Below are 17,893 nucleotides of genomic sequence, written 5' to 3'. Positions count from 1 at the left end.
TCCACGGTGGAATGGGGGTCCTAGCATCCTGAGTTCTCACGGGCCAGAGTTTGACTGCCAATTCCAGAGATAATTACAACTAACATTCAATGATTTGGGAGGCAGGGACTATGAGGGACTATGACTTCTCCCTGTACAAAAGGCTGAGGCTCAGAGGAATAGGGCATATGACTGATGAAGAGCAGAGCCTGGACTTGAATCTACAGCTGTCATACTCTAACCTGAGACTTGTAGCACCTTGCTCATTATGCCTCTTGCATCTGGCATGCTATCTGGCAGAGAAGGCACTCAACAGCAAGATTTGGGGAATGATGTAAAGATTATTAAAACCATGCAGAAGGGATCTGGGAAGGTTACTTATGAGAGGTCCCGGGAAAGCTCAAGACGTTGTCCTTATGTGGCGTGATTCCTGGAGCTAAGATGGGAGGGCCATGGGGGCTTTGCAGAGATCAAGGGGGCACCAGGTGGACCACATGGAAGTCCTGGTTATCTTCACCTCCTTGATCCTCTTTGTCTCCACTGGTTGGGACCTGGTAGGCAGGTGTAGGGACAGATGAACACCCTGAAGTTCTGGGGCAGGTGGTCTTACAGGGCCTGCCCTTCTGGCTCCAGGTATGAGTAGGGTTGCCTGAACCCATGCCCTGGCCAGCAGAGATGGTGTGCTCAGTTATCAGTCACTCAGCACCAGTGGGTTCTTCCCTGGGCGTTCACAGGTAGATAGTCTATTCCTCCCCTGCACTCCGTTCTTCTTCTTTTTTTTTTTTTTTCTTTTTTTTTAACTGAAGTATGGCCGACACAGAACGTCACATTAGTTTCAGGTGTATGTGCACCCTTTGTGACAAAGCACCAACAGTGGCACTGAGGATGCAAGCTCAAAGTTCCCAGCCCTCAACTTCTTACACACTCACATTCTTGGCATCTAAAAGCAGAGGAAGAAAACGGCAACAAAAACGAACTTCCTTGGGCAGGAAGCCCCAGATGGCTTTCCCACCAGACTGAGACCAGGCTGCTGGGGCTGATTTCCATAGATACCAGTTTCGGTTGTCCACCTAAACCATGCAGGAGGTGTTTCAAGGTGGGGTTACTCACTTCCTCTTGACCTGATCACAGTGGGCATTTTTCCCTCCAGTTCCGGCCTTGGGCCCAGAAGTAGCTGGAAGGGGTACCTGGCAGTAGAGGTGATGCCTTGACTTAGTTGGCATAAGTCCTAAATAATCTTTACAGACTTGGGGACTGCAGCAGAGCCCCCGCTGGGACAGGTCAGAAAGTTATTCTGTGGTCCCTTGAAGGCTCACGCCTGGCTTATATAGGGCAAGCAGGTGATCAGAACAGCCCTCTGGCCATATATGGCCAGCAGATTCGTTTATTCCTTCATCAAGTACTTCTGTGCACTTACTATCGGTCAGAGTGGTGGGCCCTGGGAGTACAGACAGAAATGTTCTTTGCCCTTATGGGGCTTACAGTTTATTAGGGAAGGCAGGAAAACAAGTGAACACAAGGACGTAAATGTGTAATGGCAGTCTGTGTTAAAGCTGTGATGGAAATTAATAGAATGCAATAAATAGAAGAATAAGATGTTAAATCTGGTGGGCAAGGAAGGCTGCTTTGAGCGGTGACCTGCAGGCTGGGTGGGGGGTGGGTAGGGAACCACCTGTGTTAAGAAGAGGTGATGCTATACGCACGTAATGAATCATTGAACACTACATCAAAAACTAATGATGTACTATATGTTGGCTAATTGAATTTAAATTAAAAGAAAGAAGAAGAGGTAGAGATATCCAGACAAAGGAAAAGCAGGTACAAATGTCCTGAGGGGTCAAGATCTCTGTGTAGTGGAGGACCTGAAAGAAGGCCTGGGTGATGGGGAGGAAGGAAGGTGGAGGAAGAGAGGAAAAGAACAAGTTGGGAGAGTCAGGCGTGTGTTGGACCATTTAAGTCAGAGTTTGGATTTGATCTGGAGTATCCTAGTAAACCACAGAAAGGGTTAAGTGTCATAGATGAGAGGATGCCTTGTGGCATGTTACCATGTTACCATACCAATGCCAGTTACCAACAGGTACCTGGACAGCGATTCCGTGGGGTGGAAAGAAAAGTCAGAATAAAAAACAGAAAATTCAACCTCTCTAAACTGCTCCCCTTGAAGATTGTAGACACCTTGAAATCATCTAGAGTCTTCCGGTTCTAGGGATGTTTTCTAAGAAAAAATTGGGCAAAGGCACAAAGAGGTGTGAGCACCAATGTTTATCACAGCTTTATTTATAATAGGAAAAAAATAATCCTAGAAAAACCTAAGTGTCCCTCAGCAGGGAATAGCTATGTAAAGTTTTGCTTAAATATATAATGGAATTATGTGCATCTTTTAAGAATGCCAATATCTGAGATATGCTAAGGAGGAAAAATTTTTTTATAAAATTACATCTTTGTTTCAGAAGGGATGTTGGAAGAATAGAGAAAGGCTGGAATAGATAAGATGTTGAAAGTGGTGTTCTGTGGTTAGTAGAATTAAAGTTGGTTTTTGTCTTCAAGAAGAGAACTTTCAGGCAGGAGCATTAAGGTGTTTTAGGTATGTTTTTGAAGATTGTGCTTGCTGTGCGAATGTATTGTAGAGGGCAGGAGAAGCAGGGAGGGAGGGGCTATTTCAGTGGTCAAACAAGACATGATGGTGTTTGCATTTTGTGGGAGACAGAGAGAAGTGGATAAATTTTATATATATTACATATATATAGTGTTTATGATTTAATGAAATAATCCATATCAAGCACAGCACCAGGTATATACATGTGTCCAAGAGATATGAGCAAATTATTAGTATATTTATTCATAGGGAAGCAAGAATGGACGATGCAGGGAGGCCCATTATAGGCAGAACAAGAGCAAACGTGCATGGTTGGAGTAGTCAGTTGGGAGCAGCTAGCTCTTTTTGGTGCCTGGAACTTTATGCCAAGCCTACTAAGTCACAGAAAAGGAATCCAGGCTCGGCTCCTGGGAGTACACAGCCACAGGCTGCAGGCCCAGCACACGTGGCATTCAGTGGGCCCCAGGAGAAATGACTGAGATCAGGGAACTCAGACCAGGGGCGGGGCAGGCTGGACACAGTCATTCCAAGGGACAGTGGGTCAGTGTCCACTTTAAATGTAGCCCGTGGCAATGCAAGAGGAAGCTCTGTCCATGAAGACATTCGCAGGCCCACATTCAGACACCCTTTCGGGGAAGCTGAAAAGTTGCTGGATGGGATTGAGAACACCACCAGGAAAATTCCACAGGAAATCAAGCAAGAGACTGAGGTCCCCAAACCTGCTCTGGGCAGCAGAGGTTCGCAGAGGAAGGGGTACCACTAGGGCCCCATAGCCAGACTGAGAGGAGTGAGGAAAGAAGGCTATGGAGAGCCAGTTAGAGGGAGGAAAAACTGCTCTGGCCTCTGGTTGAAGAGTGGGTGTGCACTGAACCTTGTAGCCTCCAGGGGGCGCTCAGGACCAAGTATGGACAAGCACTTTGCCCGCCCAGGCCAGAGGGCCGCGAGGAACTCTGGAGAAGCAGAAATGGCCGCCTCGAGAGTGAGCAGAGAAGCAAGGCCAGTCCTATTTGGGTCCCCTGAGAAGAGTTGCCTTGTGCCCTGTGACTGATACCAGAGTGGCCAACATATCCACTGCCTGAGTTCCCAAATGGACACAGTCCTCCGCCTCTTAGCTCCTGCTCAGAACTTGAGCTTCCACAGAACTGCCTGCCATGCAGAAGACTCTGCTGTCTAGTCCCTGTGAAGGTGGGGCAGGGGAGATGGGCAGGGACAGGGGGAGGGCATGATGGGGAGGCTGGGGAGGCTGGGGAGCCGGGAGGGAAGGGAGAGGCTCCTATAATGCTAGCTAAGGCCCCTTAGGGTAGAAAAGAGAATTAGGAAACGGTAGTGAAAAAGTACCATAAATCTCTCTTCTAGGATAGATAGACCAGGGGTGCTGTGACGGGAACCAGCGCTGTGTGGGGAACAAAGAGGCTAAGCTGGAAAATTCAGCATCTGGTATATGTGCTCAGAGGCCTGCTAGGCCAGAGGAGGCTGCTCGCCCGGCCAACAGGACCAGGCAGCGTCCTGATAATACAACTAAGGAAGACCCTCACGGTGGATCTTTGGAGGGGTGTTTGTGACTCAGTGTGGAAACCTCCATCTCCCCTGGCAGGCTCAGTGAACTCTGTAGGACATGTAGGCACAGGTCTGGAGCCAGAGACAGTGGGTGAGGGGGTTGTTGATGAAGGGTCACTGGGTGCTCAGTAGGAAGAACCCCAGGAAGGTTATAGGAGGTTTTAAAGACTGAGAGGCAAAAAAACAGGTGAGGACGAGTCAGGGTGGTGCTCCCCGTGCCTAGTGCCCAGAAACTGGGGTGGAGCGGGTCCAGCCAGGGATGCCCTGCAGTGGGGAGAAGGTGGGAGTCAGGTATCTGCCATAGGAGCCCTGGCATTTATTTGCCCATGTTGCCAAGGGCTTGGGGAGTCCAGCTTTGTCCACTAACAGGGAGAAATGATGTTAAAAAGGTATATTTTCAGGGGCGTCTGGGTGGCTCAGTCAGTTAGGCGTCTGCCATCGGCTCAGGTCATGACCCCAGGGTCCTGGAATTGAACCCCAGGTCAGGCTCCCTGGTCAGTGGGGAATCTACGTCTCCCTCTCCCCCTCCCACTTCCCCTGATCATGCTTGCTCTCTCTCTCAAAAAAAAAAAAAAAAAAAAAAACATATTTTCACTTCTAAGTCAAGTGAGAGCATTGGGCCTGATGGCAGAGGCCTCGTTACATGTTCCAGGGGTCCCACAAATCTGTTTTCCTGTTGGGAGGAAACTTCGCAGAGTAGAAAAGGAATCTGAGACCTTTGCTAAGGTTATCTAGGGGAATGTCAGGGGCATGGAGCCATCTGAGAGGGATCAGGGCCCTTTCAGGCGGGACTAGGGAGCAGGGGTCCTGGAACCTCAACCTGGCCCATCGCTGAGTGCCCATATTTGTCTTTGATTCGGCAGCCAAGTCTCAGATTGAGATGGGGCAGGCTTTGGGAGTGGCCTCAAGGAGTATTGAAGATAGCAGATACTAAAGATAGCAGGTAAGATCCCAGGCTGGAGGGAGAGAGGGAGGTGGGGATGGGACACTGTAGAGAGAAACAAGACCATCAGATGAAAGGCAGTGACAAGGGGACCTGTGACCCCGGGATCACAATATGCCTCCCATCATTAACACCCCCCCAATTCCTGATATTCCCCTCGCCCCAGAAGGAAAGAAAGTTGTTAGGAATTTGGCTGCACCTTTAGCAACACTGGTCAGTAGCTGAAATCCACTTCTTTTCCATTTGACAAACAGTTCTTGAGCACCTATTATGTGCCAGGTACTATTTTAGGTGCAGAGAATGTAATGGCAAACAAGATGGGCAAAACAAAGGGAAAAAAGCAACAAATAGATGAAATTTCACAGTTTAATAAGTGACACGAAGGAAATATGCAAGTGTCTGAAATGGCTAGATAAGGTGGTCAAGAAGGGCTTCATTGAGGACATAGCATTTAGGCAACACTCAGCAGTAAATATTGTGAAATCCCAGTTGCAGTTCTGTTTATTCTGTGATGGGTAAATAAAGCACTTTTCCCTTAAGGTGGAAACTACCAAGAAAGACTAATTACTAGAAATGCAACCTGCGAAAGAGACACACCTCTTTCTGCCCCACTCAGCCCTTTCCTCCCAGGTGATTTTTCTTTTTTTTTTTTTTTTTTAAGATTTTATTTATTTATTCGACAGAGATAGAGACAGCCAAAGAGAGAGGGAACACAAGCAGGGGGAGTGGGAGAGGAAGAAGCAGGCTCATAGCGGAGGAGCCTGATGTGGGGCTCGATCCCATAACGCCGGGATCACGCCCTGAGCCGAAGGCAGGCGTTTAACCGCTGTGCCACCCAGGCGCCCCCCAGGTGATTTTTCTAAGTGCTTTGCCAGTAGGGGTGGGACTGGGGGGTGGGACTTGGACATTTGGCGACAGTGAAATATTATTGACCCATCAAGGGCAAAGCTGAAGGGGCTTGGGAATGCCCCCAAAAGACCCTTGATGAAGCTTGGAAAAAGCTGTTCTCTGAGTATTTCTAAGTGTGATTGCTAAATAGATAGAAGTATCGGTGTCTTTAGCCGTCTTAGAGCATGGCTTGACACTGAGGACACAAAAATGATAGTTCCCTCTACTTCTCTCCTCCCCTCATTGTAGAGGTAAATTCAGCCACAGAAAGGTGATCCTCAATCAATCTACATCCTTCCTTGACCTTATGGGCACCTGGACCCATCACCAAGGTGGTGAGAGTCACAGCTGGGTATCAATGGCACGGGCTAGTTACTGTTCAGAAATCATTGAAGGGGGATGGGACCTCTTGCCGGGAAGAGTTAGTCTTGGACTCAGATTTCTGTCCAGACCCTGACCTTATTTGCACTGACGTAATCAGCCAATATTGGCATAGTTCTGAGAGACGGGACTTGGAGGATCAGCAGGCGCGTGGTGGGGGTGGTGCTGCCGCCATCTCTATATAGGGAGCTGAGCCAGGTGCCCTGAGCTGTCCTGTGGCATCTCACCATGGCTCGGGCACTGGGAACACCCGTTGCACTGGGGTTGTTGGGCCTGTGCTGGTCTCTGGCTATTGCCCACCCTCTTCCTCCGTGCGTAAAGCTGGAGCTGGGGAAGGACTGGGGACTGGGCTAGAGTGGGGTAGGGCCAGTTTTTAGGCTGGGGCAAATTTGAAGACAGGAGCTAAGGGAGAGGGATTGGGACCAGTGGATCCAGACAACTATCTGTCTTCTCTCTAGGGACGGTAACCCTGGGAAAGAGACTGAAGGTGGGAGTGGGACCAGAGTGAACCCAAATGTGACCGGTGAGGCCCTGACTCCCTGAGTCTGTCTGTCGGCTGTGTCTCTGTGTTATATTACCTGACTGGTCTTTTACTTGCATCTCTCCACCCTAACCCCAGAACTTTGCTTGGATGGCTGGAGCTTTGATGCTACCACCCTGGATGAACATGGGGCCATGCTGTTTTTTAAAGGTAAGAGGGGCTGGGGTTGCGGCATTTGGGACTTTAGACTTGGTCCCCCTCTCCGAGGGTGTATCCATCTGTGGGAGATCTTAGGAATTATCTGAGGGCATCACCCACAGCTTCTCTGTAACTATCTCAGTTGGCCAAAAGTTTGCTCTGGGTCCCTGAGTAAGTCTGTGTTTTTCAGGGGAGTTTGTGTGGAAGAGTCACAGATGGGTCCGGGAGTTAATTTCAGAGAGGTGGAAGAATTTCACCAGCCCCGTGGATGCTGCATTCCGCCGTGGTCACAACAGTGTCTTCCTGATCAAGGTACTGCTGGGCCAAGGCCAGGGCTGGGCCGGGAAGAGCTTGAATGGACACTAGAGACCCTCCCTCAGGTGGCCCTAGCATGGAGTCCTTAGAGTGGGTTCCAGGTTTCCTCCCCCTGTACCTTCCTTCCCTGAAAAAGCTCAAGCTAAGGGAGTATATGTGCATGTAGGCCTGGCAGGCACGGCACCCAGTGCCTATTCTTCAGGCCCAAGCTTTGTCCAGACCTCTCTGCTACTCCTCACACTGTTGACCATCCTTTCCTTCCTGGAAATTTCTTCCCTTGGTCTCCATGACTCTGCATCACGTACTCTTCGTGTGGTGGCCAGGCTGTTCATAACAATGGCACCCAGCCGAGGGGTGAGGGGAAGATGAAACCCAGCCTGTTGTGCTTACCAAGTCCCATGCCCCGGCCCAGGCTGTGTCTGCTTGGAGGAAGGGCACCTTCTCCTAATTTGTACAAGGTGCTGTGTGCTTGGGGCAGCTTTATGTCCCCTCCTGCCTCTTTCCTGCTGTTTTCCAGCTTCCTATCCTCAGCCAGTCCCTGAATGTTCCTTGGCGATCCGTCCCAGCCCTTCAAAACACCCTCCCTGGGTGATCTCAACTGTGCTATGGCTCTGAGGACTCTCTATGTTGGGGGCACCAGATCTGGATCTCTCCCAGAGCTCCAGATATCTCTTCCCAATTCCCTGGCCGATATCTTTGGCTTAGATGTTCTGTGGGTACCTCAAATTCAGTATCCTCCAAGCTGAGCTTAATATCCTTCTCACAAACCCACCCTTTCTGCTGTGTTCCGTATTTCATTAAGTGGCACCACCTTCTGCCAATTCCTGCAAGTCGGGTACACATGAGTCTCGAGATCTGGCCTTTGGTTATCTTTCCAGGCTTATCTCCTCCCCCACCACATTCACTGTGTGCCAGCTACATGAGACTACATGTAATTCTCTGAGCATGCTCTGCACCTGCTGCTCCCTCTGCTGGTAACACCCTTTCCACAATTGTCCCACTGAATTCCTACTCAGTTTTCAACTCTTGGCCCCAATGCTTCCTCCTCTGTGAAGCCTTCCAGGAATTCTCTAGGTAGGCTTAAGCACTCCCCCTATATTCCCAGTGCACTTCACATGTTTCCACTTTGATGGTTGCATGGCTAGGTTTGTAGGAACCTTTCTGCTTTCCTACAGTGAACTCCTTGAAGGCAGGGACAGTCTTATCATCCCTTTATCCCCAGTGCCTTTCACAATATCTGGCATATAGTAGTCATTCAGCAACTGTTTCTTGAGTGAATGGATGAATAAAGAAATAGATGGATGAACAAATGAATATATGAATGGATGGATGATCGCAGGATGACTGTTTGTGGATGTGTTTGTCAAGACTAATGGTGTTACAGATAAGTGTGTCATGGGAGTGTCTGGTTGTACATAGTCAGATGTGTGCATGTGTTATGGCAACAGTGGTGGGATTTGCAGTCGAATTAAGAGTATGTATTTGTGCAAGGGGTAGCCCATTGGCATCCACAGGTGGATCCAAAGTGTGTAGGGCCTCAGCGGGGATATTATATAAATGCAATAGATCAAAGATGTTACGTGTGAATGCAGGTGGCAGTATGTGGGGTCCACAGTTAAAAATAGAGTGATTTGTATGCAGGGAGACAAAGTCTGGGTGTATCCTCCTGAGAAGAAGGAGAAAGGATATCCAAAGTTGCTCCAAGAAGAGTTTCCTGGAATCCCATCCCCAGTGGATGCAGCTGTGGAATGCCACCGTGGGGAATGCCAAGATGAGGGCGTCCTCTTCTTCAAAGGTCAGCCCAGGCTGGAATAAGAGAGCCTGGAGTAATGGTGGTTGGTGGTGATTGAGATAGTGGCAGGGATGGTGGTGGTGATGGAGTACCATGTGGCTTCCCAAGGAAGGGAAGAAATAGAGAAGCTGGTTATGGTCTAGAGGTCAAATAGGGAAAGGAGAGGAAGTCACCTTGGGTGAGGTAACTGGGTGTAATTCTGCTAGAAGTTCTTCACTGTTCCCCATGATCCTTAGGATAAACCTATGTTCCTTAGTCTTACGTACAAGGTTCTCCATGACTAAGTTCCTACTGACCCTCCAGCGTCGACACTCATCATGCCTTTACCTTGAATATGAATTTCCAGAGACTCTATGCTGTTCCCTGTACACCTCATTTGCTTCATGCTTCAGACTTCCCTCTCTCTGGAGTTCCATCTCCTCCTCTTCTCTGCCTCGGAATTCCTGCTTGAGGTATTAGTTTACATATCACCTTCTCTGGAAAACTTTCCCTGTCTGTCCTCACTGCACTTGTTGAGCCAATCATGTGCATTTTGCTGCTGAATTTTGTTATATGATCACTATCTTCAAATGTTTCCCTGCAGGGCTGTGAGTTCCATGGGGCCAGGACCAGATCTGGCCCATCATGGGGCCCATTGCTAGCATAAGGGAGGGCATAGCCTGGCCTCACTGAATGTTTGTTGATTGATTGGACAAAGGTAACCAAACGTGGTTCTGGGACTTGGCTACGGGAACCAAAAAGGAGCGTTCCTGGCCAGCTGTTGGGGAATGCTCCTCTGCCATGCGATGGCTCAGCCGCTACTACTGTTTCCGGGGTAACCAATTCCTGCGCTTCCACCCCGTCACGGGAGACGTGCTTCCAAAGTACCCACTGGATGTTCGAGACTACTTCATACCCTGCCCTGGCAGAGGTGAGAAAGCCCCAGCCCCTGCAATCTACTAGAATTCATTCTACCTTCCCTGAGTCTGCAGACCCCACATACCCCGGCTCCTATCTTAATTCTGTGGTATAACACCTGGCCCTTGCCCTAGCCCAATCCCCATTCTGGACCTTCCCAGTTGTCCTCCTATGGGAGAAGTCCACATCCCCACTAACCCTAGCTAACTCTTCCACCTCAGACTTCATTTTGACCTCTGGCCTCCCTCTGTGTTCCCCCTCACCTATTTCTCTCCCCAGGCCACGGACACAGGAATGGGACGGGCCACGGGAATGGTACCCATCATGGCCATGGGGATATGCGCTGTAGCCCGTATCTAGTCTTGTCTGCACTGCTGACTGATAACCATGGTGCCACATACGCCTTCAGTGGTGAGGAGATGCCTCCTGACACCCCCATTTCTGCCCTCCATACCTCCTGTCTCTTTCATGTGTCTCCCATCTCTGCTATACTGCCACCATTTTTATCACTGTGTCCCTGATTTTGTTCCCTTGGACCCCATCCTTAGCATCCTCGGTATGCAGTTTTTTATCCCTCTTCTCCTCTGATGCACATTGTTCAACCTTGTCTCTCATTGCCCAGGCCTCTAACTTCATCTACCTGTCCACCTCACAGTACTATCTACTCTCGGGTCTGTGCCCTCTTTGGGTCCCTATGACTCCTCATATTCCCGTTGCCCTTGCATGTCTTGCTAGGTCCTCCAGCTTCCCTTAAGCATATCATCAGGAGCTCCATCTTTTTCCGAGTGCCTCTTGGTTCTTAGTCCAGGCCTCTGGGTGCAGCATTACCTGGGGATGAGATGTTCCTATTGATGAGAACCAGCCAAAAAATTTTGGATCCCTTAGACCTTTAAGAGATAGCTTTGCTGGCCTCAGGAGGTTTCTTCTTTAAGTGACCAGAGAGACACCTCTCTCCAGACCTGCGGCATTAATTGGTCAGAGCCGTGTGATGATACCCAGGGATGCTGTGGCACTGGTCAGGCAGATAGTGATGGGTCTTGATCACCCTGGCAAATAGCTCCAAGAGAGGGAGTAAACAATACTCAGCCTAAGATATCCATATGATCAGATACAAATGTAAAATAGTGGTGAGAACATGGAACAGTGAAAACCCTTTTTTGCTCCTAACCCCTGGACAAATCTGATCAGATATGACTACCAAGCTATAATGAAAAAGACGCAGTCACAAGAAGAGTATATCCCCACAACAGGAATGCATGCTGTAATGAGAACATTTCATCCGTGATGAAACACACACTTGTAGTGAAAATATAGACTTATACTGAGAATATGTGGCATTGTAAGAACACATAATTATCAGAACATTCAGCTATGGTGAGAGCATGGGACCATCCGGAGGACAGACATTAAAAGTGAGACAGTGGGGCGCCTGGGTGGCTCACCCATTAAGCGTCTGCCTTCGGCTCAGGGCATGATCCTGGGGTCCTGGGATCAAGCTCTGCGTTGGGGGTCTCTGCTCAGCGGGAAGCCTGCTTCTCCCTCTCACACTCCCCTGCTTGTGTTCCCTCTCTCGCTGTCTCTCTCTGCCAAATAAATAAAAATAAAAATCTTAAAAAAAAAAAAGAAAAGAAAAAGTGAGACAGAGATAGAGGTAGGTAGGTAGAGATACTGAAAAACGGGGCCACAGGGAGCACATAGAGATGTGGAAAGAATACCCAGCCATGGAGAGATCACAGAACCTCCAGGCCATGTGGCAATGAATAGAATGCAGCTGAACTCCTAAATCAAAAGTATTAGATATGTTTCCTAGCTGATGAAAGAACACTGTTACGTTGAAGATCCCCAGCTGTCACCATCTTGGTGACAACACTCGTGTGACCCAGCTACTCAGCATAGGGCTGGTCCTCTCCCCTCTCTGATCTTTCTCTTTTCTCAGCCTCCTAGCTTCTTATCCATTCTTTCTGCTTTTTCACAATGTCGGCTTGCACAGGGCCCATCATGCCCTCTCCCTTCTCCTATTCATAATCTTTCAGCCTCAAGTCCAACTGGAAACTGCCTCAGTTGCTCTCTTTTTCCTACTTGGGTTGCCAGAGAGGAAATCTGACCGACCCCACCAATATTTTTATTCTAGACCACACTGGTCAGTCTGTGCATTGCTTGGTGATGCATCAGGGGCTCATCACTTATTTCCTAAAGAGCACCACAGCTTATTCTCAAAATAGGAGTCATGAGCAGGGTAGTTTCAGCAGGAGGTGAAGGTGGATATGTAGTCACTGTGACATGCCCCGTAAACAGCTGTAAAGGGAGCTTGTGGCTATAGTGAGAACATTGGCTATTTATGCAACACATATTTATTGAGCACCTGAGAAGTAGAAGAACTACTGGATGTAGTTCTAAACACTGGGATACGGTAGCCAACATGGCACATGAGACACATGTCCTCATACAGCCTGATAGAGGGAGAGGGGACAATAAGAAAGAGAAAGAAGAGAATACTTCTAGGTAGTTGTGAAGTGTTCTGGGAACGTCAGGATGTTTCTTATCCTCAAATACTATTTGGAGGTGGTATAAATGGATTTAAAAATTGTTGATCTTTTTAAATGTAAAATAAAAAATGTTAGGTGTCAAAAAAGCTGAGAAGAAATTAAGACAGGATAATGAGATAGAGGTAAGGAAAATGAGGGGCCCCTTCTTTGAGGAGATGATTTTTGAGCTGAGATTTCAGTAATAAAAAGGCATTATGTAAATAAAATAAGATGAAATCAGAGAGGGAGGCAAACCATAAAAGACTTTTTTTTTTTTGAGGCAAGCAATTTGAGATTTTATTTATTTATTTGTCAGACAGAGAGAGAGAGAGAGAGAGAGAGAGAGCGCACAAGCAGGGGGAGCGGCAGGCAGAGGGAGAAGCTGGCTCCCTGATGAGCAAGGAGCCCGATATGGGACTCCATCCCAGGACCCTGGGATCATGACCTGAGCTGAAGGCAGACGCTTAACTGACTGAGCCACCCAGGCATCCCAAGAGACTCTTAACTATAGGAAACAAACTGAGGGTTGCTGGAGGGGAGGGGGTAGAGGGATAGGGTAACTGGGTGATGGGCGTTAAGGAGGGCATTTGATGTAATGAGCACTGAGTATTGTATGCAACTGATGAATCACTAAATTCTACCCCTGAAACTAATAACACACTGTACATTAACTAAATTGAATTTAAATAAAAAAGATTTAAAAAAGCATTAGGTACATAAAGCACTGGGGGAGAAGCATTTTAGAGAGGATGGATAGCAACTACTTTGAGGAATCAGGAAAGAGGCCAGAGTGGCTAGAGAACACTGAAAGAGCAGGTGAATGCCTTGAAAAAAGGAGAGAGGGGCCAGATTACATACTCCTGGTAAGGATTTTCAACTATGAAAGAAAGCCAGGAGGGGGTCTTGAGCAGGGCTGTGATACGTTCTCACTAACTTTTTAAAGATCGTCCTGGAGCACACCAATCATTAGAGATACAATGGTGTAAGCAGGAAATCCAGCTGGTAGCTCTTGCAGTTGTCTGGATTAGAGGCAATGACAGCTTGGACGAGGATAATAGCAGTAGAGGTCGTGAGGAGTCATCTTGATATATTTTGGAGGTCGAGGTGACAGCATTAACCAATGGATTGAATATTGGTTGGAGTGGGGAAGAAAAAGAGAGGTCTTAAGAATGACAGCTTTTTGGGACTAGGCAACTGGGTGACTGGTGGTTCCTTTTTCTAAAATTGGGAAAAATTAGGGAAAGAGTAGGGGTGTGTGTGTGTGTGTGTGTGTGTGTGTGTGTGTGTGTTTGGCAGTAGGCAGACATCAGCTTGGACATTGCAGGGTTTTGGTTCCTAATGGCCCCAATTGGACATATTGGGTAGGCAGGTAAGTTTGAGTCTTACACCCAAAGGAGAGGTCCATAAAAGCTGAAGAGAACAGATCAAAAGTCATCAGCATGTAGATGGTATTTAAAGCCCTAGACTAGGTGATATCACCAAGAAAGTGAGTGTAGGTAGTGAAGAGGCCCAAACTAGAGGATTCCAATATAAGATATCAGGCTGAAGAGAAGGGTAGTAAAAAAAATCAGAGGAACACTGGAAGAGGCTGGTATCACAGAAGCCAAGATCCAAAAAAAGATATTTCAAGAAGAGAGTCGTGAGCAGTCAAATGCTGCTGAGAGGTGGAGCAGGATGGAGACCGAGAATTGACAATTAGATCTGGCAAGTTGGAGGACACTGACGACCTTGAAAAGTACCGTTTCAATGGAGGATGGAAACATGTATAAGTGAAATGGTTAAGGAAGGAAAGGTAAATGGGAACTTAGACAATTCCTTTAATAAATTGTTATGAGAAGGGGAGAAGAAAATTAGGTCACTGGTCTGCCATTCCCTCATTCTCCTGCTACCTGAAGGATTAGAGAACACAGCCAGAATGAGAACACTCGGTGGGAGCATGTCGTGGTGCTTCTCTTTTAACTTCTGGTCACTGTCCCTCATTGTCTATAGTATCTCTGTACATGGACGTCTGAGATGCATAGGGAGCCCCGCCAAACCCCATGACAGTGGCCTCACTTGGCACCTTAGCCATTGTTCTCCATGCTCCTAGGCCCCTAGTGACTCCAGCTCCGATTAGGTCACCATGCCCGACTTTGCTGATCAAGTCCTGCTCCATCTCCTCTCACCTGGCCTCTTCCCTTTTGGCCTCTGGATGTATTCTCTCCCCCCCTCTCAGGACCTATCCCTGCACCTATTACTTGCCTACTCACTGCCTGGCCTTTTACCATCAGCACTAGATGTACCTCTGATCTCCCCACAGGGTCCCACTACTGGCGTCTGGACACTAGCCGGGATGGGTGGCACAGCTGGCCCATTGTCCATCAGTGGCCCCAAGGTCCTTCAACAGTGGATGCTGCCTTTTCTTGGGACAATAAAGTCTACCTAATCCAGGTATGTGTTGGGAGAGAGGCTTGAAATGGGGACTGGGAGAATATCCAGCTCTATGCTGATTAACGTCCTTTATCCTCCAGGACACTCAGGTATATATCTTCCTGACAAAGGGAGGCTATACTCTAGTAGATGGTTATCCAAAGAGGCTGGAGAAGGAATTTGGAAGTCCTCATGGGATCAACCTTGACGCTGTGGATGCAGCCTTTACTTGTCCTGGGACTTCTCGGCTCCACGTTATGGCAGGTGAGGGGCATCTGATACTAAAGGGTGGCTTCTTCGGCTACTTCTCCATGGCATAGTTCCCCATCAGGGCATGGGGAAGAGTAAGGTGAGGATCATGATGTGGAAACTATGTTTTGTCTGGTGCCTTCTTCCCAGGACGGAAGCTGTGGTGGCTGGACCTGACGTTAGGAGCTCAAGCCACGTGGACGGAGCTTCCTTGGCCCCATGAGAAGGTTGACGGGGCCCTGTGTATGGAAAAGTCCCTCGGCCCCAACTCATGTTCTGCCAATGGTCCCGGCTTGTACCTCATCCATGGCTCTGATTTGTACTGCTACAGTGATGTGGAGAAACTGAGCACAGCCAAGACCCTTCCTCAGCCACAGAGAGTGGAGAGCCTGCTGGGCTGCAATCATTGAGAGGAGGGCTCTAGAAATGAGTCTGGCTCAGCTCCTTCTCCCTGTTTTCCTCACAATAAAACCAGAGTGCTTCTTTGCTGGACTCAAGGGGCCCTGGTTGTGGAAGAATCTCGTTTCTTTCTTTGAATTGAAAAGCTAGTAGTATCTCTTTGGAAGCTGTCAAGTTCAAATGAGGCTGTGGGAAGGAAGGGAAGGGAGGGCTGAGGGAAAAATTCCCAGAAGTAGACCCACCCTCTGGACCATGGCCTCATTTGGTTTAAGACCAACACCTGCTGACATGATGGCCCCTTGCTTTGTGGGAATTTGGTGGGTAGAAGTGTAGACTGACAAGCTCCAACTGCCATATAGGGCTTTGTACTGGGAGGCCAGGGCACAGAGTGGCTCCCGACAGGCACCAGGTCCCACTGCACCAGGAGAACTGTCTAAGGTTCCTTCACCAGCCTCAGTGGCTGGGAGGGAGGACAGGAGGTGAATCTGGGCTTCTTAGATCAGGATGCGCCCAGGGCTTGAGGTTGGCTATGGCTGGGAACAGAGGTTAGGGGTAAGGCACCAGAGCTGTGGGGTCCACTCCTAAGAAGTATCCTGAACTTTCCCCATCTTCCTTGATGGAGTCTGGATGATTCTCATAGCGCTGGGTGCCCCTCCTTCAGTCTGAGAGGTGGGAAGTAGGACAGAGTGTCAGGTCTGGGCCTTATTCAGTCAATGTGCTACATCTGGGGCCATCACTGCATCATGCCAGAGAGCTTGGAGGTGTCTGTTAAACAGTTATCCACCAACTCTGGTACTCAAGGCTAACTTCCTCCTCTCTATCGAAGGAGGAAATTTAAGTCTCTTCTTTCTTCTCTTCTCCTACCTGCTCTGTTACAGGGAAGCCTCTAGCTTGTCTCCAGGGGACTCCCAGAAAAAGTCCCAGTCATGCTTCTTTCATCCACTCACTTAGCACCTCTTAGGTGCAGAACAGTGTGTCAGTCAATGAATCACACAGTCCCTGCCCTCAAGAATCTCCAACTCTACATTAGAGTCAAGAGGGGACTCCAGACAAGGCATTAGATAAATGCAATAAAGTGAGATAGATATTAAGGTGGAAGAGCCTATATACTAAGGAGAGTTGAACCAGCAATACCTGGGATGGAGGGGTTAGGAAAGGCTACACACATAACACTTAATCTGAATTTTAAAAGATGAGTAGAATGTATGGAAGTCGTTTAGCAAATATACATTCACTATCTACTATGTATTACCATGCCAGGAACATTATCAGCAGAGGAGGCAACATGAGCAAAAAAAGCCAGAGCAGAAGAAATAGCCAGGAAACCACAGTTACTTAGGAGGACTGAATGAGGGGCTGGTGGGAGATGAGGTCGGAGAAGGAGGCAGGGGCTTGTTAGCTCATGTCAGGCTAAGAAGCACGGATTTTGTCTGTCTTTGGGGCAAGGAAGACCTGCTAAGGGATTTTAGACATGGGCATGGCACGCTGAGGTTTGCATTTTAGAGAGATCACTCTGACTGTGGCAGAGACGATACTGGTGAAAGGAGGCCACAGTGCATGTGAGGAGAGCACTGAGGAGGTTGGCGCTGTGGCCCAGGTGGTAAACCACATAGGCCTGGGCACTGGGTGGCAATGGAGATGAAGAGAAATAGGTGGATTAAACATATTTAGAAGATGTAATCAGAGAGGGAGTCAAACGATAAGAGACTCGTAACCATAGGAAACAAACTGAGGGTTGCTGGAGGGTGGGGGAATGGGGTAACGGGATGATGGGCATTAAGGAAGGCACGTGATGTAATGAGCACTGGGTATTATATGCAACTGATGAATCAGTGAACTCTACCTCTGAAACTAATAATACATGATATGTTAATTAACTGAATTTAAATTTAAAAAATTACACCAAAAATATTTAGAAGACAGTCTATAGGACTTGCTGATAGATTGAATAGAGGGGTGAGTGAAAGTGAGAAATCTCACCTCCAAACGGCTCCATGGCTCCTTTCCCCATTCATAATTGCACCTCTCAGTCCCAAACTTCCCATGGCAACTCTTGTAATTCACTCCACAGTTAATAAGCTTCTGTGTATTCTTTACACACTCCATAGAGTGCTCTCGCTTTGCCTCCGGCTTTGACGGAGATCAGGCTCTGCCCCAGGGTCCCTCCTCCTTTCCCTATAGCTGTCTCACCAAATGGGCATCATCAGTATTAGCTTTAGCATGACTCCCATATATATCTGTACCATTTCTCTTCCTCTTCCTATGCAGGTTAAATTTCTCCTTC

The 17,893-nt window shown here is 48.2% G+C and overlaps 1 protein-coding gene across 1 annotated transcript; it reads left to right on the top strand.

Moving 5' to 3' along the window:
* The first annotated feature begins 6,454 nt into the window (after positions 1-6,454).
* Positions 6,455-15,728, top strand: HPX (hemopexin). Its single transcript, XM_026486221.3, has 10 exons — positions 6,455-6,655; positions 6,803-6,867; positions 6,964-7,035; positions 7,214-7,335; positions 8,980-9,133; positions 9,828-10,040; positions 10,307-10,438; positions 14,852-14,982; positions 15,063-15,225; positions 15,361-15,728. Exons 1-10 carry the CDS (start codon positions 6,573-6,575, stop codon positions 15,618-15,620), a joined length of 1,395 nt encoding a protein of 464 aa, XP_026342006.1. The 5' UTR covers positions 6,455-6,572; the 3' UTR covers positions 15,621-15,728.
* Positions 15,729-17,893: the final 2,165 nt, after the last annotated feature.

This window comes from Ursus arctos, unplaced genomic scaffold (genome assembly GCF_023065955.2).
Source record: "Ursus arctos isolate Adak ecotype North America unplaced genomic scaffold, UrsArc2.0 scaffold_22, whole genome shotgun sequence".
Taxonomy (NCBI): Eukaryota; Metazoa; Chordata; class Mammalia; order Carnivora; family Ursidae; genus Ursus; species Ursus arctos.
This window is presented reverse-complemented; position numbering and strand designations above follow the sequence as displayed.